Source organism: Chenopodium album, chromosome 17 (genome assembly GCF_948465745.1).
Source record: "Chenopodium album chromosome 17, dcCheAlbu1.1, whole genome shotgun sequence".
NCBI lineage: Eukaryota > Viridiplantae > Streptophyta > Magnoliopsida > Caryophyllales > Amaranthaceae > Chenopodium > Chenopodium album.
The window spans coordinates 45,601,909-45,628,359 of NC_137850.1; the positions used below are offsets into that span (position 1 = coordinate 45,601,909).

Genomic DNA, 26,451 nt, shown 5'->3' on the forward strand with positions numbered 1-26,451 from the left:
TCTTATCATTCTATATAGTATATATAGACCTTATCACTAACGATGAAAAGATTGGCTGATTTTTGTTCAATTCAATAATATTGATCGTAATAATGCTCGTCAAATAATTAAGATAATAATAATACGGAGTAATAAGAGTAATAAATAAATATTTTGCTTGTTCTCAAAAAAATAAAATAATAAATAAATATTTTTAAAAAACTTAGTTGATCGAAATGGTTCTTTGTAGTCAAAGGTGCTGTTTGCTGCCATGCACGATACATTACACGAATTACACCCGTTGACGAGACCACAGCAGGTTCAGTTACTATTCTGTGATTCTGTCGATCACTAGATTATTGAACTGGTTGCTATTTTGGCTATTTGTTAACTATGACCTTATTCGGTGGTAGTGTTTTAGGTAACAGTTAGCATTTTTACCAGTCAAAACACTACCTTAAAAAAATGAGTGTTTGACAAGGTAGAGTTTTTATAATATTAAGGAAATGTGCACCTTATTGCCATATGATTTTGATGCAATTCCCACTTGAATACTTGATATTGTGAAATTAATTCTATATAACCCACCTTCTCAAAGCTTCTTCCGGATGAAATAGTCAAAGCTTGGTTTCTCAAAAAAAAAAAAAAAAAAAAGGTTAAAGCTTTAATTTTAAATTTTGTACAGAGTAACAAATTATAATTTCCAAAAGATGAACAAAAAAGTCAAAAATATGTTGGAAATAAGTAAATGCTTTTATCAATTCAAAATTGCATTAAAAAGCTAAACAGCACAACAATTACATTTTACAATGGGAACCTCAATCTAAAAAAAAAATACTTTTAGTTATTATGGTTTCAAAATAATGCTTAATCAAACATTGAAATTGATTTCACTCCATTCCAACTATATGAGACTATGGTCATGTTCTCATCAGATTATTAACAGTTCAATTCAGTTTAGCTCTAATAAGTTCAATTCAATTTAATTCAGCTCCTAATTTCCTTCTCTTATAAAATATTTATTTCAGTTCAGTTCAGTTCAGCTCATAAGAACATGCCTGAGTACTATGTGAAAATGTACTGTAACATGCATTTGTATAGTTCTTTGCACAGTAAAAAGATAATGGTGGGGTTAAAATCACGTGGTAAATCACTAACAGTTTGTTTGAATAAAGAAAAGGGAAGGAAAAGAAGGGGAGGGAGGAGAAGAGGAGGGGAGGGAAAGGGAAGGGAGGGAAGAAGGATGAGTTTTCCTTTTAAATCTCTCCATTGTTGGAGGGATCAATTTCCTACAATTTAATCCTTTCATTTCTCTCTGCTCCAATTCCCTCCCTTCCTCATTTGCTATCCAAATGAAAGATACTCAATCTCTTCATTTCTCTTCCTTTCCTTTCCCTCCATTTCCTTCAATCCAAACACACCGTAAATGCTTATGACAAAAAATGGTCCAATACTCTAATTACCAAATACCCACATAATTTTAAGCAATTTTCGTCCAATAGATTAAGATGAATATTCGCAATTGCAATCATTTTCTAGTTTTTCCTCTGCTATTATTAATTAATTGAGTAAATGTTAACTAGATGATGTAGATCTTTTTCCATGAAATTGGGAGTGGAGGACCACCCCACCCCTTCAAAGTAAATCGCATGAATTGCATTACAAGATACCTTGTCGTTCTAAAAAATAAGTTAATATGTATTCAAGATTTACAAATTTATAGTGGCAGATCAAAAAGTATGAAAGGCAAGATTTAAACCTTCAACCTTTACTTAAATAATATAACAACTTAACCATTGTTAAAAAAAAAAATCATTCATATTTTGGGCAGTAATTCTATATATCTAATACCTCAGAAAAATAAATTCGAGGGTCGGGCTCCTATGCCACAATGTAGATCCTTCCCTATTTACAACTTGTCGAGATCAAACTCGAGATGAGCCCCTGCTCGAGATGGGGTTTGACTGAAATGAGCTTAACTAATTCACAAGCATGCTCACCATACTAATGCCCCCCCCCCCTCCCCCTACAATTCTCTCACTCATAATTTTAGATAGTAGATCTACTCTCTCTATTTTTTTAATGTACACATTCGTTTTTTCAAATTTTTCAATACGTTATAGGCCTGTTTTAATATACTGAATTGAGTTGAACTAAACTGAATTAAACTAAACTAAACCGAACTATTTATGATAGAAGGAAGTTAAGAACTGAATTGAAATTAAGCTGAAGAAAACAGGCCCTATACACCTCTTAAAACATTGTTATCTTTGAAAATAATTAATACAAAGTACTTCCTCCGTCCCTTTATTATATGTCTATTTTTTATTTTGCACGAGAATTAAGAAAGTTAAGGATTCTTTAAAATTAATAATTGAGAGTATAAATATGCATGTGGGGTTAGAGATAGATAGAGAGAAAGAAAAAGTGGTTGGGAATAAGAAGAGATAAAATATTGGGAATTGATGTTAAAATGCAAAAAAGAAAAAGAAAATGAATGTCAAATTATCAAAAAGAGAATAATATTGTAAAAAAAAGTACTCCATATAAATTGAAACAGATACTTAATTTTGATGAATCAAAATAGGAATACAGACATGTAATAAAGTACGAAAGGAAAAAATAGAAATATGGGTAAATTATAAAGGCCAAAATCGTTTCCTACTCGATGAAAGCGATTTTCATCCAATGGGTTTTATTGACAAATAATTTACTTTATCCTTGAATTTACAAGTCTTATTTTCTCTTAAAAAAAAGACAAATGGTCTCACCGAAAATTAAATACGGACATGAAAACTGAAATGGACCTACAAAAAAGATAGGAAAAGGATCCGTACTCCACGAGGACGACAGACTTTGATCCTTAGTCAAATCAACCAGAACTTAATTTAGACATTGTTTGCTTTCTAATCCGTAATTAAAGTTACTTAGCTGGAATTTGTCACAATCTTCCTTTCATGTTCCCTAACGTGTTTTAGCAGTTCAATCCCATTCCTTAATTATTCAAGGGAAGGCTTGGTTTATCAAAGTTGAGACAAAATTTCAAACCAATTACTGTACACACTTGATTTTTACAAATCACAACCAGTCCATGCCATACTCTACCTAACTATAGCCCAACATAAAATACATCTGATACGGAGTTGGACTAGTATAAGCTAATACCCCATCCCCACACCACTCCACGAGGAAGCTTCAGTTTATCTTTATGATAAATACTAAAATATTAATCTAATCACATATCTATAAATAAACCAACAAAAATGTTCAGCCAACATAACATTTTAGTAATATAATCAATATATATGAGGCCCTTATTTAATAAGAAGTTATTAATTTTACTTTCGTCCTCTCAAGTCTCAATACCTCAAGTTGAAGTATATAAATCATGAATTAAATGTTATAGGTTGTGCCTCGTGCTAGGCTTGCGTTCCTTGGGGCTTAGCTAAACCTTAACCACAACTAAATGTTTTAGGTGTAAGCATGTGCTACTATGCCTAGCCAATGCTTGCATACTTGCATCACATGTAATTTGTTTTAGCATAATTTATTTCCGTGTTACAAGCAAGTCAATCCGATCTAGTGTCATCTTTACTCACGAATAACCAACTTTTGTCCTCCACTTTCATAAAGCTTTTTTTTGAAAATATTTGCTCATCACTTAACAACAGATAGATAAGAAGTAATCACAGATGAAATTTATATAGACTTCTTATTAAAGTTTACTTACCAAACACACTGTAAATGATCATTCTTAGTACTTTGTATAGTATACCAAGTACAAAGTAGTACAAAGTCTAAGTAGTAAGAATTGTACTTACAATCATGAGCTTGTGGGATCAATCCTCAGTAGAACTTAAGGGCGGAGAATTTTTTACCATTCACTCTCACTCCCAAGAGGCCTTATATTTGTTCAAATCAACATTGACTAGTAATTGTAAAGTATACTTGTACCTTCCTAACTTCCTATAGGTTCATGGTAGTTGTGTTGAACCAAAAAATGAAATCACCGGAACGTAGGAGATGATAAACCATTTTACCTTTTGCATAAGAAGAGAGGTGGTACTTGCAATCCAACATAAATTCCCCACCAGCATGAAAAATCAATCTATTATCTGCATTTAAGACTTTAAGTCAGGATAACTAAATAAATAAATAAAAGGTACTGTCCTTTGTCCTATAATATTAGCTTCAGATGACATACACTAATTAAGGAACTAATCAAAAAAAGTTATGGACATCCTCCATTGCACAATGCCTTTGTGTGGGAAAAGAGAAAATATATATAGAGAAGGTAGGCCTACCTTTAGATGAGTTGGCAAAACTAGATTTTACCCAATTGCCAAAATCAAATTACTCTAATACTTGATCATCAAACTATACAATTCAGTCAGAGGGTTGCAAGTAAAAAAGAAACAGAGCAAGTATTTCAATAAATTCAAAATAGTATACAACCTATATGGGCAATATCCCTATGGAATTGAAGCAAAATTGAATCGAACAACTCATCAACAAAATACGAGCAAAACCAAATTAATCGACCCAACATTACCTTAATTTTTTTTCCACCTTTTATAGTCACGCAACTAGAGTACATAAACGTTGACCTGACATAATCAAAGACAATACGACAATAACCAGGCACGGAATGTGTATCAATGAATATTGTTATAGGTTCTTAAATTTTTTATCTAGGCAAGTTATACAAGTTAACACAACCAGCGTATTCAGTTAGGTTAGTGTTAAGAGTTTATAAAAATTTAGAGAATCATGAGTTAAGGAGGTGATGCCTTAGCTTCATCTTCCATCCCCAAGGTTAGGCTTACAATTCTCATAGGGGCTAAAGAAAACGAGAGGTGGGTGTGCGGGGTGTCTGCGAATGGCTGAGCTATTACTTAGATAAGTGGCATAATTTCCGACTAAATTGTGAATGGCTGAGCTTAATTTGGGGGGGTGGGGGGTGGTGTTGGGTATGATTGGGTCTGGTTGATTCTCTAAGAGAAGGTAGGCTCAGCATGTTTGTGTGTAAAAGAATAGATTCATTTATATTAAGGGGAAAATCTAGGTAATTAGGTATAGATTTCATAAAATTAGATGGTGCATCCATAGCTACTTGTATGTAGCATGACAAAGAAATAACATCAACATCCTTAAAATTAAAATAATTATATGGCAAGAATACAACACAATGATCAACTTCATTAAAGAAAATATCCAACATCAAAGAACAAAAGTAATGGATCCCCTTATTTCACTCACATTTCATTGTTCTCAAGCAATCATCACGTATTATGTAAACTCCAGGCAATATGAAGTCATATAAGAGTTGGAAAAGGGGACAATATGGCATATGCCATAATTACATAAATGACTTGGAAAATAAATATTAAACTTATAATTAATATAAAAAAGTATACAAGCATTAATGACATAAATGATGGGATATCATTTATCCTATGTGAGGAGGAGATTTGAACAGAAAGATATTCTTCAGAGGAAGAGGCTGAGGAGAGTCTAAACAGAGGGAATTTAATTTTGGAAGGAAGTATGAATGTGAGTTAGAGACAATATTTGTGGTTGAACATTAAACGGGGGAAGAAAATAAAAACTGAGACTGAGAGTGAAGGAAGGAAGAAAGGGACCAGCTAATCACAACTAGCTTTTTGCTTCTTTGCTAGCTGGTCCTGCACACTGATGTAAGTTAATAATTTGGCTAAGTGAATCAAAAATCCGATTACGGATTTGATTTTATTCAGACATTATCACATTGGGGTGTTGGTAGATAAAGACGTACACCAACAAAAATCAAACTGTTAGTTGATGTACGGCGCGCTTAAGGAGTTATACGTACACTACCTTAACTTGCAGTTGCAGGGGTGTAGAATAAGGAAGAAATCTAATGTGATATAGTTTGTACTCTTTACTTGAGGATATATTGATTTTTTGTTGGTGACAACTAATGTTGGTTGAAAGAGATAGGCAGGAAGAGTTAAAAGAATGTGTCTCAATGAGTAAACTACTTCAAATCTGACCATTAAAGTGTTTGAAGAAGAATTGAAATTGAGTGATAAGAAAAACCAATGAGATCTCTATGGTTCTACCTAAACCAAAGCTTGGCACAGGTTACCTAAGGCCTCAAACACAAATGAGAGTCTCACCCAATGACAAAATTTAAAGTATTACGCACATTAAATCTCGGGTTTCACTACATATCACCAATAGTAAACATTGTACTAGCTTTTGCGCCTTTTATGGTAAAAAAAAAAAAAAAAAAAAAAAAAAAAAGTTCTTGGGATGTAATGTGCCTTATATGTTAATTTTATCATTCCACACTATTTTATTACAGGAAACATTCCAACTGTTATAACTAATTCTTGAATGTTAAAACTCTTCCAAGTTCAAGCAAGGTAATAATGTAAAAGAAAGGGGACCTGTATTGACTGGGTCAGACAATGATTCATGCATTCAAGCTATAATGGTTATCTTTCACATGTGGTTGTGGAAAAAACTAAGAGAAGATGGATGAAAAAGAAATTAATGTGATAGAAATTAGAATAAATACTGCATTTATTCAAGGTTTAACCTTTCACAGAATCAAAAGAACACAACCAACAATACTCCAACTGAATCATCACTTTCAAGTTCAACAATCCCTTTTTACATTTTGTTTTATTAAGTGGGCTCCTTCAACAAAATATAATGCATTGACAATGAACTAAAACAGTTGCCTGCAAATAAGTTTGTTTCCGAAAATAAAATTTTAAGGCCCTAAACTAATATCATCCACAGAAACATAGATTCATCAGCAAAAATAGAAGTCGGAATTTAAAATATAGAAAAGAAAACAAAGCTCGACAATTGGAAAATCGACGAGAGTGAAAAAACAAGAGTCTGAAATATCATAATCATAGCCCCCAAACATAAAAAGCTGCAACTCAGTGAGACAGATTGAAAATAGCAAAGGGATGAAGCTGTTATCGACCTATCATCATCTATGATCCCTTCTTTTTACTACAAAGATGGACCATATTGCTGGAAATTTAATGCTTTTTATTCTCAGCATTTTAAGCTTAGATTCAATTTTAATATTATGATCAGAGATGATTCTTGTAAAGAGCCTATTATGTTGAGTTTCTATCATAAAGATATTTACTTCTTTACCTCTTTCTTACTACACAACCAATGCATCATAAATTCACATATGAAGCACATTCAAAGTGGCATAACTAAAGTCTCCCTCTGTCCCTAATTGTTTGCTCCACTTTCCTTTTTAAGGTGTCCTTAAAAGATTGCCCCATACTACTTTTGACATGTTTTTCCACCTGCACTCTCTCTATTTCTCTCCTTATTGATATTTGTGTCAATCCATGTGCACTATTTTTTGCCCAAAACTTTAATAAAGTAGATTTATGATTTGGGACAAACAATTGGGGATAGAGGGAGTACAAAATAAGAAAGGAAGGGTATAGTCCAAGTACAATCGTACAAGTTGGACTGTTGGAGCATATTCATCTCTTTCCCAGCTTTTGCTCATTTCTTTCTGCCAAATTTAGGGAAAATTGATACTGCGTATGAAAAAAAAAAATCTACATAGAATCCCTTTATTCTTTCATATTTAATGTTGTAGCATTGCTTTTAAAATAACAAAATACCTTTTACTTCAAGGATCTAATTTATGTAGTACTCGTACAATATATCAACGTGAACGGGTTCTTTTGTCTTTCAAGTCAAATGATACACGGTGGAGTATCCCGTAAATTTTTAATATTTTCAAGAAAAGGGATATGACCATGTAATGTAATTACATCCGGAGTAGAATATAACCCAAACAAATAAAGATAAAGAAGCAATCTGTTTGTCAAAAAAAAAAAAAAAAAAAGAAGCAATCTCTTGCCACTTGATATTTTTGGAACCAAACTACCAAATCTTAGTCATAAATGAACCATTGTTAAAATTTATTCAGGAATTATCACGCAACTTTCTCAAGGAAGACTGTAACAACCACATACAGAGTACTTGTATTTTATATAACCCATTTTGTAGAAAAAAACAAGGACAATTCCCAAGAAATAATGTTAGTATTATCACTGGTAGTACTCCGTAATACCTAAACCCTTTTCTCTCCTCGGATTACCAAAACTACTTTAGCACATATTTTTGTATCGATTTGTACAGTCTCCTATGCCATATTGGCGATATTGCCATGATGCCAAGAATCAAGATTCAAGATATCCCAAGATTTGTTTGTCTTCTTCAAATATCATGCACTAGCCTACGAAGGTTCCTAGAACTCTCAATTTTTTTCAAAAAAAAGAAAAAAAAAGATAATAGTAATAATAAAATAAAATAAATTCATTTGAGACACTGATTAAGGAACCCAAATTTAAGCTAGAGTAATTGGACCGAAATGCCCTTTTATTACTCTAAGTAGGAAAAATAGGGAGAGGTGGGAAATATTTTAAAATGGATAATGCATTATTAATTCCATAATACCCCTTAAATACTTTTTAAAACAAATCCCTTTAAATGACTAATCTAATACTCCGTAAGAATAAGTTCTAATTCCTTAAATGCCTTATAAAGTTATAGGGAAACATTCAAAGAGGGAATAGTCCCTTGTTGTTTAAGGTTGATGCACACAAAATAAGGTTTTTTTTTGGTAAAGTTAATGCAGTCATTGTTAGAAGAGATCAAGTGAAATTATGTTTGTACTATCTCCATTAATGTTAATTATTATGTGCAACAAAAAGAAGAGATCAAGTGAAATTATGTTTGTACTACCTCCGTTAACGTTAATTATTATGTGCAACAAAAACGAAGGTAGAATATTAAATTGACTGTTAGTCTGGCATGGAGTCAAAACTGATTACTATGACTTGGGTAAAAGGGGATAAAAATAGTTACATAAAAGATTCATAATTATTATGTGCAACAAAGTTTGTTGAAGGCCAGTCTAAAATGTTCAATTGTTCACAAGGAAAACACATTAATGTAACAAGCAAGAACGAAAAGTTTCATTCCTCTCACAGGGCAGAATAAAACTCTGTGAGGAAAAGCTTAGAACTTTTTACAAATTAATCTAACCCAGAAAATAATTTCATGGGTCTTGGGTTAGATCAGTGCTTATCAATTACAACAAAAACCCGATAATCGGGTTTAAAGAATTAAGAGATCCATCACTGACCAAATACTTAAGGTCAAACAATGAAGAAAAGATGTAAAAAAAAAGAGAAGCATCATATCATGCAGAGCTTATGCTCTCATTGAACTGCTTCATCTTACGATCATCTTTCTTCAAGAAAACTACACCCCTCCCCCCTAAAATCACCACCCTTTCTTCTTCTGTCGGCGAAAACTTAATAAAATTACCTAAGCATGGAAGTAAGAGAACGAAAAACAACTTCTTCACAAGGGATTGTAAGTCCCATATCATGATCAAATCCAAATTCCTCTTCTGCTCGTTGAAGCAAACACTGGAACTCTGGATGTGATAAAAAGGAAATGGGAACAATGTACCTACTCCTATTCTCTCCTACATAGACAGGAAAATGGCCTTTTGGAACGTCAAGCGGAAGGCCATCTTCGTCGTAACCATGTTTTTTACCTAGACTAGAACACCTCTTAAGGATTTGTTTCAGCAATGCTGTTTGTGTTAGCTTGCTTGATTTTCTAACAGCCATTTTCTTCCTCTTTACTTCAGTTTTTCCAAGCAAAAGTGTTTTTCTTTGGGTTCTTTTTCTTTTTTTTGGATATGGAAAGTGTTTTAGGAGTACTTTTGTTGAATGAGGAGGGATGAGAGGCTTGTGAAGGGCATGAAGGTTATTTAAGGAGGAGAAAAAAGAGAGAGAAAGTCAATAAGAGAGAGAAAAGAGAAAGGGGACCAGGAGGTCATGTGGGGTGTAGTAAGCAAAGGACAGGCCACGGGCGTTTTGGAGTAAGTGTAATTTCTCACCAGGACAAGGCGGGAGCCCAGAGCACTTGGCTATAGACCCTACTTTGTTGCCCCTCCTAATAGCATTGTGGATCCCATTTCATTTCTCTCCTTAGTTTATACTGTCATTCTCTCTCTTCAGGTGCATCTCTAAAAATTATTTAATCCTTAAAGTCAGATACTACAATTTTTTACTGTCCTTAGACTTAACCCATAAGTAGTACTCCGTAAACTAAGATCCTAATACAGTAATAAAAGCATTGTAAGATTTTTTGGATCTTGTAAATACTCAAGTATTAAATACGGAGTATTTTATACCCAAGATCTCTTACATTGATACGGTACTTCGTCTATCACTATTTGTATGCACTGTTTTAATATTGGGGTCTCTCTTGTATGCCACATCCTAGTTATGGACTTATGGTCATATGGTCTCATTACTTCACTCTCGGTTCTCATAAACTACTTATATATGGCTCCATTACTTTTCTCTCTCATCAAATTCACTCAGCTAGATATTTAAACTGTGTCATCAAACACAAATGTTGGGTTCCTTGACTCCTTTCTCTCTATGTAGTTTCGTATTTTAATTTTCTTTATTTATATTTAGGGAATGTTCTCTTATTGTATTATCTTAAAGGGATAATGAATATCTGAAGTAGGCTTCATCTATTAACTATTTGAAGTGGCCCTCTTATGAACTAATCAATATTGCAGATTCAATTATGTCTAATAATAATTGAGCTAAAGATTAGCAGATAAGAAGAGGTCACTAACAGGCTCATGTAGTCACTATTTGGATCTAAAATGATGATATCATGATTTGGCAAATAAATCCAGAAATGCATGTATGACTAACTAGCATCCACTTATTGGAAAATATAAGGATCAAGCATGGTACTTTAGGTTGAAATGAAGAGCATGAGGAACAAGGCTATAGATAGAAGCAATGGTAAAGCTAGAAATTTTTATCAACTGAGTTCAATTCAAACACAAACTAACCCAAGTGTCCCACATTCATTGGGTCTGAATCAAAATAGGTTTTTCTTCCTGAAAATCAAAGAAAATTCACATTAATGACTTAGAATACATTATGGTTGTACTGATTATCAAACTAATATCCAATCATAATTAAGTGAAATTTCAAAGTCCAATCAAACAGATAATCAACTCCTAATAGACATCAGCACATGGAGATGGAAGTACAAAATCTCAACTTTCTATTAGCACTATCATTACATCACTTTTAAACAAAAAAGACCTACTATCATACTATTAATAGTACTAATTTCCCAGCCTAGATTCCTCCTGTTTACCAAAATCACGGACTATGAGAGCAATTGTACTGGAAAGGTACAGTTACAGGAACAGGGGTTTTGGTATTTTCTGATTGTTTAGACTTGTGATTCTATAGAAATCAGTGGGAAAAAAAAAAATAACAAATCTCAACAAACAGCACCACAAAAGATTGCTGTTACCATCCATGTGTAATCTGCAACGCCTTTAAAGGTGTCTCTAAATTTTAATTTTCTTGACAAAATAATCCTATTTTGTTTCCTTCTAACTGTTATAGTTAGGCAAAGTTTGAAAGTACTAACTGACAAGCATAAAGCTTAATTTTAATGTAAATCCTCTGTTTCACTTTAACACCTTCAAAATCCTTCAGAAAGATTCTAAATTTAATTTATTCTGTATTAGGAACACACTTTCTGAATTTCGCAGGTACTATGTAATGTACTTCATATTTTTAATCACAGCATGACTATTCTTTATTTTAGAATCTCCATGGCAAGTTGCCACATTAATTGGTATATTACATCTCTTATCTCTATCTGTATTGATAAAACTAACGTGCTAACCCTGTCCTTTCACAACCCAAAGGCTCAAAATTGAACTAAAAAAAAAAACAAATTGTTGACTAAAAACAAAAATGTACTTAAATTGAGAATGAAGACACTGTTTTTCAATTTGATAAATATACACCATTTTGGGTGCTTAAGGCGCCAAATAAGAATCAATGTAGGCACCTGAACAGACTGGATCAAAAACAAATCTATTAAAAACACAGCTTTATTTAGCAGGAAGAAGCCCAAACAGATATCCAACCAATACAGATCTCATTATAATGTTCCAAAGCCTTCAATGATTCAAGGTGTGGTCAAGCAAGTTGGAATATCTTGACGAAAGAAGCAAGAGCTAACAAGGACAATAAAAAAAGAAGTTTCCCTTGTTCAATTTAACATAGCTATCCACAATATATTGTAGCAGATTTGCTAGCCGCAGTGGTAGAGACCCAATAACAAGGACTTCCCTCCGTGGTCCAACTGTTGAACCCATCACTACCAAAATCACAGTCAATAAAACAACCACCAAGTCTACTGGAAGCAAGTGCCACCACTATCCATGCAGTTTGGATCTCCTTAAAAAAAAAAAAAAAAAAAAGTTTATCTCATGCAGTAAGATGCAGTAAGCAACTTTTTCTTTGTCAGATAAAATGTATAGATTGATACCCATTTCCAATTTTTACCAAAAATGGCCCATCAAAATGTTTTTAATTCTTTTGTTTTTTGAATTAATACTTTGTGCGTTTCAGACTAAGGGGCAATTTTTTTTTTTAAAAAAAAGATCCTCATTCTTAACACAGGATAAGCGCTACCAAAATCCAAAACTACCCTACCCTGTTATGGACGAGAATCTCATTAGAGACATTGGGGATGATGTTGATCTATTGATACAGGATGTAGGATTTGGAAATGTATGTTTTAGAATTTGATGAGCCAAATCTAAATGCTATCGCTAACCATTGGTGAATAATACACTGCATCCCATCACAATGCAATTAAACAACAAAGTCAGCCACAAAGTAGCAACTAGCAAGGCAATCCTTTGATGCCAAGAAACATTGTCGATAATTTTGACAAACACCACTGCATAAAGTACCTCTAGTTTAATTAAGAAGAGACCAGTTTTTAATCCATGTTGCCGATTGGTAATAGCACCAATAGGTGTAGGTTCAGGTTAACTACACGTACAAGTGAAAATTACCAAAGTTATGTTTTCATTTTGTTTTGTTTTTTGTTTTTTGTTTTTTGCTTTTTGCTTTTTGTTTCTTTTTTCTGTCTTTTCTATTGTTATGTAAAACATTGAGCTACACTGGAAGTTACTTCTAGTAAGCCACCTGATGTTGTCTACTTAAGAAGCTCTCCCATGTTCTGTGGACAATATCTACTACGGATTAGGAAGTAAAATTCAAGGGAAAGCGGTGCAGAGAGAGGCCCATTTTACATAACACAAAAAACAGTGACCCACAGCCACAGGTGCAAACATCAAAAAGTATTTTTTTTTTCTTTGAAGTTGATCGTGACCATAGTTCTATTAGAGCACATGCAAGCCATGTTACTCTAGTTTTGAGATCCTTCTGTAAATATTGATGTCATTTCTATTAGAGGTTATTAGTAAAAGAAGAAAAAAAACGATGTCATTTCTAACAGATCAAAATTTTCTACTCATACAAAACATTCTAACAATGTCTTGAATTTTTTTTTTTTTTTTTTTTTTTTTTTTTTTTTTTTTTTTTTTTCTTTTTTAACCAAGGGAACTCCCTGATAAGTGTTTTATTTGTCCACTTATCATGGTATTTTTAGCACAATTTTGTTGTCATTTTCCCCTCTTTATCCCCCTTTCCGACTCCTTTTTGTGTATGATTACAACTTTTGGCTTCCCCGTTCCTTTTTATGTGTGTGTTCGTGTTTGTAGATGCAAGGAGAAATTGGTCACATAGCATGAACATGAAGAACTATATTGGAAGCAAAGCACAAGAGGAGAGGGCGTGCAGCCTGTTAGGAGCGGGCGCTCCTGCCTGAACTGCCACATTCTGCCTCCCCTGCACTTTTAGGAGCGGGCGTGCACCTATATAGGAGCGGGCGCTCCTCCCTGTTTTCCTACAAACTGCCTCAAATTGCTGCAGGAGGAGAGGGCGCGCAAGATCCAGGAGAGGGCGCTCCAGCCTGAGGAGCGGGCGCTCCTCTATGTAGGAGCGGGCGCTCCTACATGCAGACCCGACTTTTTGGGCGGATTTTACAATGTTATTTCGGGGTGTATAAATACGACCCTTGGCTTCAGTTTTCTGCATCTTCTTCCTTGGAGAAGATCACCTTCTTCCCTTTAGTCTTCTTAGGCCCTTAACTCTCTAAACTCTTATTAATTAGCTTAGTTTCTCTCAAACTCTATCATTGAAGTAGATTAATTGAAGTTTGTATTCTTCCTTTCAACATTTTCTCAACCTTGAAGCTTCATTAGTAATCTCTTTCCTCTATCCCTTACTCTTTAATTTCAGTTTTTATTTACTTTGAATTGTTAATTTCTCTCTTAATCTTGGTTAATTGTTGTTGCATGTTCAATCTACTTTGTTCTTACTACTCTCTTCAATTTGTTAGATTAATTTTGAACTTAGATATTGTTGTTAGAATGTTCTTCACCATGTTTAGTGACTAGTTTCTTAACTAGGGGTTGGGTGAAGACCCAACCAAGCCATGGGTTAATTGATGTTTGTGTTTGCATGTTCATTTTGGGTTGATGATTGATTGTTAAAGAATTGGTTAATTGCATGTGTAATTGGATGGCCACTTATTGCTCATGTATTCACTTCTATGCTTGCATTGAAAGATGAGGTCTAGTTGTGAGCCATTTCTTGTATGATTATGCTAAATTCCTCTTGATTACGGTACCTCGTTTGGATGATGTAATAGTCTTAGTTGCGGTAATTAGGAGAGAAATCCCAATTATTTGTGCCTTAGTACTAAGCTATCTCGAACCGATCGAAAGACAAACCCGAGTTAGTAGTCTACTTCCCATCGTTAAAACTTGGTTGGCCTATCTTGTTAGTCGAGTTTAGTTTAGGAATGCTTAGTGTTGTAGTTTCGAGAGAAGTGACCCTTTTCTTGTATGATTAGACCGAATTTCTATCTTGATTACGGTACCTCGTTTGGATGATGTAGTAGTCTTAGTTGCGGTAATTAGGTGAGAAATCCCAATTATTTGTGCCTTAGTACTATCTCGAACCGATCGAAAGACAAACCCGAGTTAGTAGTCTACTTCCTATTGTTAAGACTTGGTTGGCCTATCTTGCTAGTTGAGTTTGGTTTAAGAATGCTTAGTGTGGTGACTTCAAAAGAAGACAATGTTGAGTGCCCTCTCTATCATCCAATTTGTGTACATGCTTGCCTATTGTTTTGATCCATTGGTTTGGTTGGTGTCTATTCCCATTTCCCCCCTAGTGTTTGTCTCCATATAGTAGTTATTTAATCAAACCTCCAATTTGTGACCGAACTAGATTGCAACCGTTTCATACTCTCGGTGTACTCATACCCATTCCCTGTGGATACGATCCTCTACTTGCCCTAGACTTGTCTTAGGTTAGTTTAGGTAGAAATAGTGTTTGGCTTGAGGGTGATTGTCCAACGACCGATTATCCCTTTACCACTCCCTAAAGAAAGTTATTTTGCCAGATTTTTGTTTTAATTATTTTTCTTGATATGCAAGAAAACAAATCTTTTATTAACCCATTAATAGTTAATTGAAACACCATTGTTTTTTTATTCGAAAAGATGATAGTTTTCTAAACTTACATCTCCCCAACAAATATATTATGAAATTTATTGTAAAAAACATATACAGCCATGCAAGCTAGATCAGAGCACAAGCATTAACCCTTGAAATCAATGGGTGCCAAGGGAAAAGCAAAAGAAAGCAGAACAACAGCATAAGAACCGCAGTAATAGATAACAGGAAGGTAGATCACACATTGTCTAATGGTCCCTGAGTTCTACACGAAGCATAGATCTTGTTACTAACAAGACTGAGACACTCAGGAGTTGTAAAGCACCTAGATGATAACTTGCTTGGAGAAAGCATTAATTAGAATGAGTAGATAAGGCTAGCAGCTTGGCCCACTACAGAAAAGCATAGATTATAAAGGATCAGAAGTTTTACCTGTTTATAGTCAATTTCAGATGAATGACAAGATCACGTCTGCAAAACCATAAGCACATGCAAAGCTGCTCAGAGGTTAAAATCTCTAAAGCTCAACCTGTATAAAAAACATTGAAGATGACTATGAGGTTGACGGAGGTTTCCCACTATGGCCCCAACTTAATCATGCGTAGTTAGTTTGTCAAATGAATTCTAATTTAATTGAGCAATTTCTATGAAAAATCATGGTTCTGAAGCCATATTGGTTACAGGACATCCAGCTCAGATTGTCGATTTTACTCTGTTTAAGAGGAAAGGACTATGAAGTACCACTTTCTTAACCCAATAAGTTTACATCAAGGAAGGGGGAAACAAAGAAAATAATAGAGGTGACACAAAGATGTTTTGATTTGTGATCCACATACATAATATGCTCGTACAACAGAACCTGCCTTTCCTTCCTCCTTCCAAATTTACAAGCGCTCAAAAGTAAGAATATCCTTTAGCTTTTTCCTAATTTTTAACAGGCTTAGAATGCAGAATATGATGACCAATTAAGATTTCTTTGAAATTTGCAAGTAATCAACTATGAAATTCTTTTGCTTTTGCTAAATTGATAGTATACCCTGTATTATGTTTCGAAATGTTATATAGAAAGCTTCAACAGTCTAAGTATATGTGTTAGACTCTCAAACTTACAGTAGATGTCAGAAACATTTAAAAAAAAAAACAAAAAAGGAGCTGTTTACAGTTTTAGACTCTCATAATAAAGTAACAATCAAGTGCAAATATATCTTCTTTAGCAATACTAACACAAGTCTTTACCTCTGACATAAATCTCTTACATAGTGGTTGAACTCGTTAAAGGCTTGAAGATGTTCCTGGCTTCCTGCTGCTCCTTGACAAGATTCCGTTGTCTTCATAGTTTGTCAATGTGAGTATATCCTAAATCATTCAGAATAAAGCAAGAAATTAATTCTATATTGTAACACTTTTTCATAAAACTAAGTAATCCTCTGATAAACAGATAATTGATATTCCTAGTTATAACAGAAACTAAAAAAATTGTATGTCTATTCTTCAAAAAAAAGAAAATGTATGTTTACCGTGATGCGGCTAGAGTTCTGTTCCATTTCAAAAAACTGTATAGACACAAGTTCTACAGCAGCATCTGCAATTCTTTATTAGACCTGTAATTAGTCGAATCAAAACAGATGTTCACATATTCAATAGATCCGGACCCTCAACATCAGGTCCTAAACATATTCAATCTGGTAAACTTCTTTGATTATTCAAATTATTTTGTTATTCCATCAAGGTGTAACAGGCTATCAGCCACCCATTATCCAACTCCTAAAACCAAGAAACAGCCTCCAAGAGAGTAAATTGCATGTTATTATTTGTAAATTAACGTGTGTATAACAAAGGATAAATTTATCAAAGCACAATCATCTACACTATCAGCAAGCACTATCCAAAAGTGTCCAATTTGTCAAAGCCTATATACATAATAAACTAAGGGCATCAAATTTTCAAGCTAAAAACTTTTAAATATAATCACCTACAGATAAAACATCAAATAAACCAAGGTGCACCAATTGGAGAACAAAGCCCCTATGGTACACAACATTTGTAAATATACGAACAAAATCAAACAATCTCTCTCTCTCTCTCTCTCTCTCTCTCTCTCTCTCTCGTTTCACTAATTAAGGCATAGAGCAAAATTGGGATTGAGAGAGCGCAAATGCATCACTTGCTCATCAATTGAGACCGAAGGTAGCATGGGTTCCTACCTTTGGATTTTATCATTCAAGAAACAAAAACACCTGACTGGCTAAGTGCTCTAATAATAAGAAAACAATCAACTGATATACTCTAAAACAGCAGGATTCCATCTTGATAGCATCATAAAAATCATGCAACTGTTTTATGGTGAATTGGTGATGTATGTGAGCTTCTCTACTCCCCCTACAGCATGTCTTGCATATGGATAATCCTAAATTGCAATTACTCATTGCAGCAGTAATTCTGAGTTATGGATATGACAAGGGTTTGAATTAATTTCAATCAACAATAGAGAGAATAGGATATACAGATACACATATCAGACCAAAGCATTAGAAAGGATAAGAAAGTTCCAAGCAACTCCACGAGATAGACTTGTCTACTTTAGAGCCTTCACATAAATTTATCCAGCACCCATGGACGATAAAACATATTCTGCACCTTTCTCTGCTTAAGGGTTCTTTCTCATCTTCAATCACTAAATATTCCCTTCCAGAAAGAACACAATTTATGTTTCAAAAAAGGGCGTTTCATTATCCACATACAGAAGCTCAAATAATATATATCCTATTACAACTTCGCTATTAATGGATACTACTTTACATCAATTCCTTTTTCTGTCTTGAGAGCATCAATGACCTGATGTTCTTCCCTTTATCAGGTAGACAACAGCTACTATATATTGATATAATTCTACATTCATTTACTTGTGTTGACACTAGACACATTTCCTCAACAGTCTGCACTTTTGCCCTTTGACTGATTTCCCCAAAAATCTGTTCAAACAAGTTTACTCCACTTTGTAATCCTACTTTAAGTCTTTAACTTGTTACCTCTATCCAACTACATCCAGCATCTTTCTTTATCCCTTGCTCCTTCATCAAATTACTTAAGTGTTCAATCTCGTCCCACATGTTGAACTGAGCATACAAGTTTGACAATAAAGCAAGAACCCCAGCATTTTTAGGCTCCAATTCAAGGGCCTTCTTAGCAGCCATCCTGGCCAAATTAACATTTCCATGTTCCTTACAAGCATTAAGCAAGGATCCCCATAATGAGACAGAAATGATAAGCCCTTTTCCGGCCATCTGTTTCATTAGCTTCCAAGCCTTTTCCAAATCACCAGCCTTGCAAAGCATGTCAACTACACAGCTGAAGTGCTCAGGGCCAGGATCTAGCACGAAGTCATGGATCATGGACTCAAAATAAGAGAGACCAAGATCAACTTGGCCAGTGTTTGCACAGGCTGATATAACAGCCACAAAGGCTACCCCGTCTGGCCTCACTCTTTCAACCAACATTTCCTGATATAGAGAAATTACTTGTATATAATGCCCACTTCTACCATATGACCCTAACATTGAAGTCCATAAAACAACATCTCTCTTTTCCTTCACACCTAATTCAAGTCCAGATAGGTTAAAAACTTGTACAGCCTTGCTCACTAACCCACATCTCCCATACATTTCAATTAATGAACTTAAGAGGACGACGTCAGTTTCTATGCCAGAAGTTACACGGAGCACATAGGCATGGACTTGTTTACCCAAGCCAATAGCAGACAGCCCTCCACATGCACATAAAGCTGCTGTCAAAGTGAAGTGATCATACTTCAGATTCAGCAGAGGCATCTTTCTGAACAGTTCAATTCCCCTAATCCATAACTTTGCCTCACTATAACCTGCTAACAGGGCATTTGCGCAAACAGAATTTTTCATTGGAATTTCATAAAAGGCCATTTCTGCATCATTGATGAATAGTGATCTAGAATACAGACCAACAACAGCACTACCCACAAATACACTTCCGGACCAACCTGCCTTCGTTATATAGGTATGCATCTGCTTACCAAAATTAACAGTCTTGGCACTTGAAGCAGCAGTTAAAGCACTACATAGGGAATAAGTATCCAATGGAACACCATGAATGTGCATCAAAGAGAATGTCCTAAGAGCCAAGTAAGAGAATCCACTTTGACTAAAATCAGCGATTAATATGTTAAAGGGCAGTGGGTTTTGAGAGCTTACAGAAGAGAAGAAGTTGGTAAGAGTTTGGTGAGTCTTTTTGTTGGATGCCACAGTTATGCATGAATACATAAGTTTAGTAAGAATGTTAAGGGAACTGAAAAGCAAGCCCCTTCGAAGTAATTGACCATGAAATCTTTTGATCTCTTTGACATTATTGGTTGAAGTAAAATGGTTTAGTGAACAAATGATAGACCTCTCTTCAATGAACCAACAAACCATTCTTTAAAAAAACAACACTTACGCAATGCGGGTATGTTGGCAGTTACAACCAGCTGCAGTTGCCTCTGTGCACAATAAATAACCTCCTTAGCCAGATGAGCTCTTTCCTAATACATTGTAAGATCGTGATCAGACAAAAAGCGAGGGCATCGAAACACCAAGCACAAATTTACCTTAATTATACACAGAATTCATGTTATGTACTTGGATCACCAAAGAATTTGTACAGTACAAGATTGAAACGTATCAACCATAATATTTCACATAGACATTTAATCAAACACATAACGTGCATTCTTTCAAAACTTCATCTGATTTTCCCACAAACCCACGAACACAATAGCAATACAACACCTCCTTTAACTGCAAACAACAATTCAGAAGTTCATGTAAACAATCTATAATTTCATCTTAAAATCAAATTTGTTTGACGCCTTAATTCATTGAAACTAACCAACAATTTCCGAATATCATGCAATTATGTCAAGTATTTATTTTCTATTAAATTCAGTAAATAACAAATTATAGTTTACAAATTAAATGAATTAAACATTGTCTTACCAATTTATGACTACAAAAATCAAATACTGGAGCTGCAGTTGCAATTAAGAGCTGCTATCAACGTTGATCGGAAGAAGAGAATGAGTATTAAGTCTTCAGTGTTGCGGCTTAGAGATGGTGATAGAGAGGTTATCAATGGAGAAAAGGCGCCAAACTTCCATGAAAGGTGATAAATTCTGCTTGATTAACGTGCTAACGTGTGTTTTCTCTTTTGAAAGTGAAAGCGGGAGTTTGATACAATCCGATTAACGGTTTCAACCATCCATGTTTTTGATTGAAATGATCTTTAATGTGTTATTAGAGCCAGTGACATAAATTATGAATTCAAATTCATTCATCACTTTTATAAGTGGAATATTTAACTTTGGGTAAGGCTACAAACCATTTGAGTCTAGCCGGATTTTAGTATGTTTGAGCGTGAATAATAAGTATATAAAGATAGTAAAGTTTAATATAATATTCCGTAGGGATTTTTTTTGAGGTTAAGTGAGCTTTGACTGAGTTATAACTGTATGTAAAAAATTTATAAGTGAATTTAAACTAGTTGTTCAGGAGCATTATCGAGTCAAGCACGATGCTTTATTCAATCACTTGACGACTTAAGATTTTTGTTCAAGCATATTTGTTACTTAACAAAACGAGTTTTGACCAAAATTGTTCTTGAGTAATTCATGTGTGTAACGACTTATTTACACCCTTAGTGCTGAGTAGGGGGCCTATGTTGCATTCACATTTCAAGGTTAAAAGGTTCTTATATAAAGAAACATAATAAAATGTATAAACTGGTTATTGCATTGGTTTCAATTATCAGTTTTTTTTTTTTCTTTTTTTTTTGGGTTCAAATGGTTTTTTAACAACGTAGATTATACCCATATGTGAGAGTGTCATATACTTTATATAGTCGGGGTGTATCATCAAGCCCCATTGTCCATGGATGGAATATGCCTTTAAATGTTTTTGGAAAATGTGTTCATTAAATACCTTCATGGAATATGTTCATTAACCTCCTAGGACGAAAAAAATATACTCCGTATTGTTTAATTATCTAGGTTAATAATCAATTATACTCTAATCTTATACTTCCTCCGTCCCTTAATTAGATTTCTACTTCTTTCTACAAAAATATTTAAAAATATATATAAATATTTTTTTTAAAGGAAATTAGCACTAGGTACAATTATAAAGATAACAACCTAGGTTAACGTTCCTACTCATTAGTTATAATTAATATGTTGGTTTAACTAATCATCATCACTTAAGAAGTTAAGAGTATAATTCTTGGTCACTTCAGAGTAAAAATAATTTATGCTTAGATTTAAATAAGGTAAAGTAATCAGGGTCCGATACACTTAAAAAAATACTGAAGGAGTAATGGAGTCGAATGCTCGGTGCCCTGGTTATCCAAACCCATACGTTTGCATGATGGTTGCTTCTGCAGTTGTGCATATCACATCGACATATCATCATCACTCAAACCCAGATTCCCAAAAAACAAATGAGGTTCTAGCTAGTAAGTGTTGTAATGGTTACACTGTGAGTGTTGTAGGAGATACTTTATTTATTAATTATTTAAGAGTTACTCAATAAGTATAATAAGGGGCTACTCTAATCTGTTAGTAAAATAAGGGTTAACTTGTCGGTGTCATAGGCGTTACTATTTCTTTTTACAAGCGATCACACGGTGTGCCAGTCGCATAGAAAATGCGTTATGTATTTTGTATATGTCGTCACGAGTGATATGTAAGAGTAATATGCATTTTTTTTTACTTCTCTTATATCTGTGTACATATAATTTTTTTTCACTATTATATACTTGTATGTGCAATAAAAATATCAAATGATTACATATAATAATAATAATAATAATAATAATAATAATAATAAGACAATTAATCAAACAATTAAGGGCAAGTCTACGCATCCTTCTAAGGTCATATATAGCTAAAGTTACAATTTTTGAAAAAAAATTAATTATACTAAGCAGTGGCTTTTTAGATTTTTAGACGTGCAAATTTTTAGATGTGGAAGATGCAATATGTGTGTGGTGATGAGGTTGATTCATCATGTGATAAAATTTAGTAGGTGATAAGACAAGATAATTTCATATTTTTTATTCTCCACGAGGGAAAGAAAAATATGAGAACTAATATTTACATACATAATAAAACTACAACAACTTTTTGGTGCAACAGGCCACACCGTGTGGCAGGGGTTACCCGAGTTATTTTGTTAGAGGTTACCTGAGTTATTCAGTTAGGGGTTACTTGAGGGGTTCGGACAGGGGTTACTAGAGGGGTTCACTCAGTTCTAGGGTTACTTGAGGGATTACTCGGTCAGGGGTTATTCAAGGGGTTACTCGATCATGAGTTACTCGAGTTACTCGGTCAGGGGTTACTCGAGATACTAGGTCAGGATTATTTAAGGAGTTCGGTCAGGGGTTACATACTCAAGTAATTTGGTTAAGGGTTATTTAAGGAGTTAGGGGTAACTTGTGGGGTTACTCAGTCAAGGGTTACTTGAGGGGTTCGCTCATGGATTACTCGAGGGGTTACTCGGTCAGGGGGTTACTTGAGGAGTTACTCGGTTAGGAGTAACTCGAGTAACCCTTGACCGAGTCACTTGAGTAACCCCGATAACTCGAATAACCCCTGACCGAGTAACTCGAGTAATCCCTGTCGCACGGTACAGTAGGCCGCATACAAAAAATTGTGATAAACATATCAAATGTCTATAAAAAGAAGTGACTATATTCATGCTATATGTAAATATGAAAAATCCTTTTTTTAGAAGTTACATGTTAAATTTCAAGTGTTTTAGAGGCCATAGAGAAAAAAGATATGACATTATTTGTGATAAACGAAATATAATATTAATACAATGATCATGTTGTTTTATAATAGAAATTATTTTTCCAAGCATATATTGAGTTCACAAAGTTTCATATCTAATTGGCTACACTGTGTGGTCGAGATTACTTGGTCAGGGGTTACTCGGTCAGATAGGGGTTACTTGGTCAAGGGTTATTCGATCGGTCAAGGGTCACTCAGTCAGTTTGGGGTTACTCGGTCAGGGGTTACTCGTGTTTTGGCGTGTGTCAGCCGTGCCAATCACACAAAAAAAGCCTTGTATATATTGAGTTAGTGGACAGAGCTTAATCATTTTTAAAATGAGCTGGCCATTGACTCAAGTAGAAATGAGAAGAAAAAAAATGACTTAATGTAGGGATTGATTATCAGTAGTTCATTGATTGAGTTGAATTATATTTAAAAACTTTACATTCAATTTAAGAATAAAAAAGTTGTCTTTAAATTAGATATCATTATTTTAAGAGGTTAAAAATGCATGATTAAGACATCTATGTAAGTAAATTCATTACTCATTAAATCGTTTTATCTTAAAAGTTTGTAAAGTGAATATAAGTAATAAGATTTGTAAGCCGTGCATCGCACAGGTTCTGTGCTAGTTATACTCTAATCTTGTACTCCCTCCGTCCCTTAATTAGATTACTACTTTTCTCTACAAAAGTATTTGAAAATACATATAAATATTTTTTTTTAAAGGAAATTTGCACTAGGTACAACCATAAAGATAACAACCTAGGTTAACGTTCCTACTCATTAGTTATAATTATATGCTGGTTTGGTCACTTCAGAGTAAAAATAATTTATGCTTAGATTTATATAAGGTAAAGTGACCGAGGCCCGATACACTTAAAAAAAATACGGAAGGAGTAATGGAGTCGAATGCTTGGTGCCCTGGTTAACCAAACTCATACGTTTCCACCTAACCACATGTTGCAGGTCATGACTTTGCATGGCATGATGGTTGCTTCTGCAGTTGGTGCATATCATCATCATCACTCAAACCCAGATTCCCAAAAACAAATGAGGTTCTAGCAAACGAAAATTTGTTCATTAATTCATATAGAAAATTGTCTATCATTTACCAAAGGACGAATTTATACGTGATTGTACTGATATTTTTTTTGGCAATTTCTAGTTTATTACGATGTTGGAGTTGGGAATTTTGATCTGGCATTTCCCACGAAATTACTTACAGTTCCAATGTCTTTCTATTTCTATAATTTATGGTAGGTTTTAATCTTGCAAAATTTTGCCATAATTTCATGATTTAGGGGCACAATTTCACGTAAACAAGCATAAATTAGGTTTTGGTGACCTAAATTTTTCTTCATAATAAGAATTATTGCATAAATTGTAATTTAATTGCAAGTTAGTCGGAATTTTTGCTGATTATATGCTAGAAATTCATTGTGATTGTGAATTTGTTTTGTGTTTCAGGGTTTGATTGGAAGGCATGTAAGTTTAGGGTTTCAAGTTGCTGGATTTGGAATATTGCAAGGTTAGTTTTACTTTTTTATATTTACGGATTTTGCAATTAATTTTTGTTTAGAATTTTGTTAACAATTGACAAATTTTGCATATTGAGTGTGACCCACCTTCGTTAAAGCTTCATTTTCATACACCAATCACTAGGAGTAGTTTTTGTTGGTTGTTTTGTCCCTACATATTATATGGTTTTGGAGGTTATTGTTCAATATTCAAGTGAGCATTCAATGGACTTTCGTTTTCTAATTAGCCCTTTTGTTAGATTTATATGATCCGTTTTATTTGATTGTACAAACTTGGGTACTTAGAAGGCCATATACTATGTAACCGGTCGTTGTAACCGAAGAAAATGAAGTAAAACAGGCCATGTGAAGGGTCTCTACTAGGGAGTATGAACAAGGTGATCCGCAATTGTCACTCACCCGTCCTTATGTTTGCCGTTTGATTAGGTTGTGGTCCTGGTTTCTTTGAGCCACATGTATTAGGCTTAAGAGAATAATTATCTCGACTTTATTTTATTTTTATAAATAGGGGGTAATATTTTTTGGAAATGCTATATGTAGCGATTAAAATTAATGTTTTTCTTTGTAGCTTGTGGGCCTTGCAAAACAACGAATTCACTTGTTCCAAGTAGAACAAAGATCAGCCAATCAGCATTTCAGGTTGCTATTTTTATCTGTGAGTAGTGTAAAATCAATGGATTTACTTGTTAGGATTAAAGACTGAGCAAAAATCTTGATTATTTCGACTGACCAGCATTTTAGGCTGTTCTTTTTGTCCTAAAGATGACTTTTGACTATGCCCTGTATGAACTGAGTTTCAGACATGACAAAGTAGCTATATTAGGTGGTAAACTGTGTTTGTTCTACGGTAGCATGCTTATTATATGTAATATATATAATCAGTTGAGACTCTTGATACCAATTGTTTATGGTACATATATTTCCAATCAGCTATCTTATAGTGAACTGATTAATTTAATTCATTAACATATGGGTGAATCTCAATGAAAATAAGGATGACTAAATGTTAGTCTGTTTTTAACAATAAAAAAAAGTGAGGTTATTGTGCACCAGTACAAGTTTCTCTGCTGTTGCATGTATTAATGTTACCGTTCTGCAATCACTCGTCTCATTAATTATTGTAGAATGGATATAGGAAAGATGTTGCACTTGCACCTGCATTCTCATCTTGGTAGAAAGGATATATTAGGGGGTTTTATTTCACTTTTGAAGCTGTGATGATCTTCGACTATTGGTGTATATTGCTGATTATCTCTCTTCCTTAAATCCTGGAACATAATTTTGTTAGACAATCCCACTTAGCGACGCTTCAAATTAATGGTTGTTGATTACAGTTGTCATTATAATTTATAAGCCTTTTTTTTTCCCTTTGAAAGATGATTTATAAGCCTTTAACTCTGGACTTGATTGCAAAATCTAGCTGATTTATCTATTTTTTATATAAATGCGAAGAATTCTTTTTCACGTAGATAGGAGTTTCAACATAAGTCACTCGAAACATGCAATTAATCTTGTTTATAATAAAGGCTGATTGCCAAAACAATATGACAGAATGATTACACAAATTATGGATATGTTAAGTAACTACGAAAAAGAAGTCCACTCAA

The 26,451-nt window shown here is 34.0% G+C and overlaps 1 protein-coding gene across 1 annotated transcript; it reads right to left on the bottom strand.

Annotated features, from left to right (window-relative positions):
• Positions 1 to 18,194: 18,194 nt before the first annotated feature.
• On the bottom strand, positions 18,195 to 20,871 carry LOC145589903 (pentatricopeptide repeat-containing protein At3g14330-like). Its single transcript, XM_081646605.1, has 2 exons — positions 20,473 to 20,871; positions 18,195 to 20,018 (listed from the first exon to the last, which is right to left on the bottom strand). Exon 2 carries the CDS (start codon positions 19,909 to 19,911, stop codon positions 18,487 to 18,489), a length of 1,425 nt encoding a protein of 474 aa, XP_081502731.1. The 5' UTR covers positions 19,912 to 20,018; positions 20,473 to 20,871; the 3' UTR covers positions 18,195 to 18,486.
• Positions 20,872 to 26,451: the final 5,580 nt, after the last annotated feature.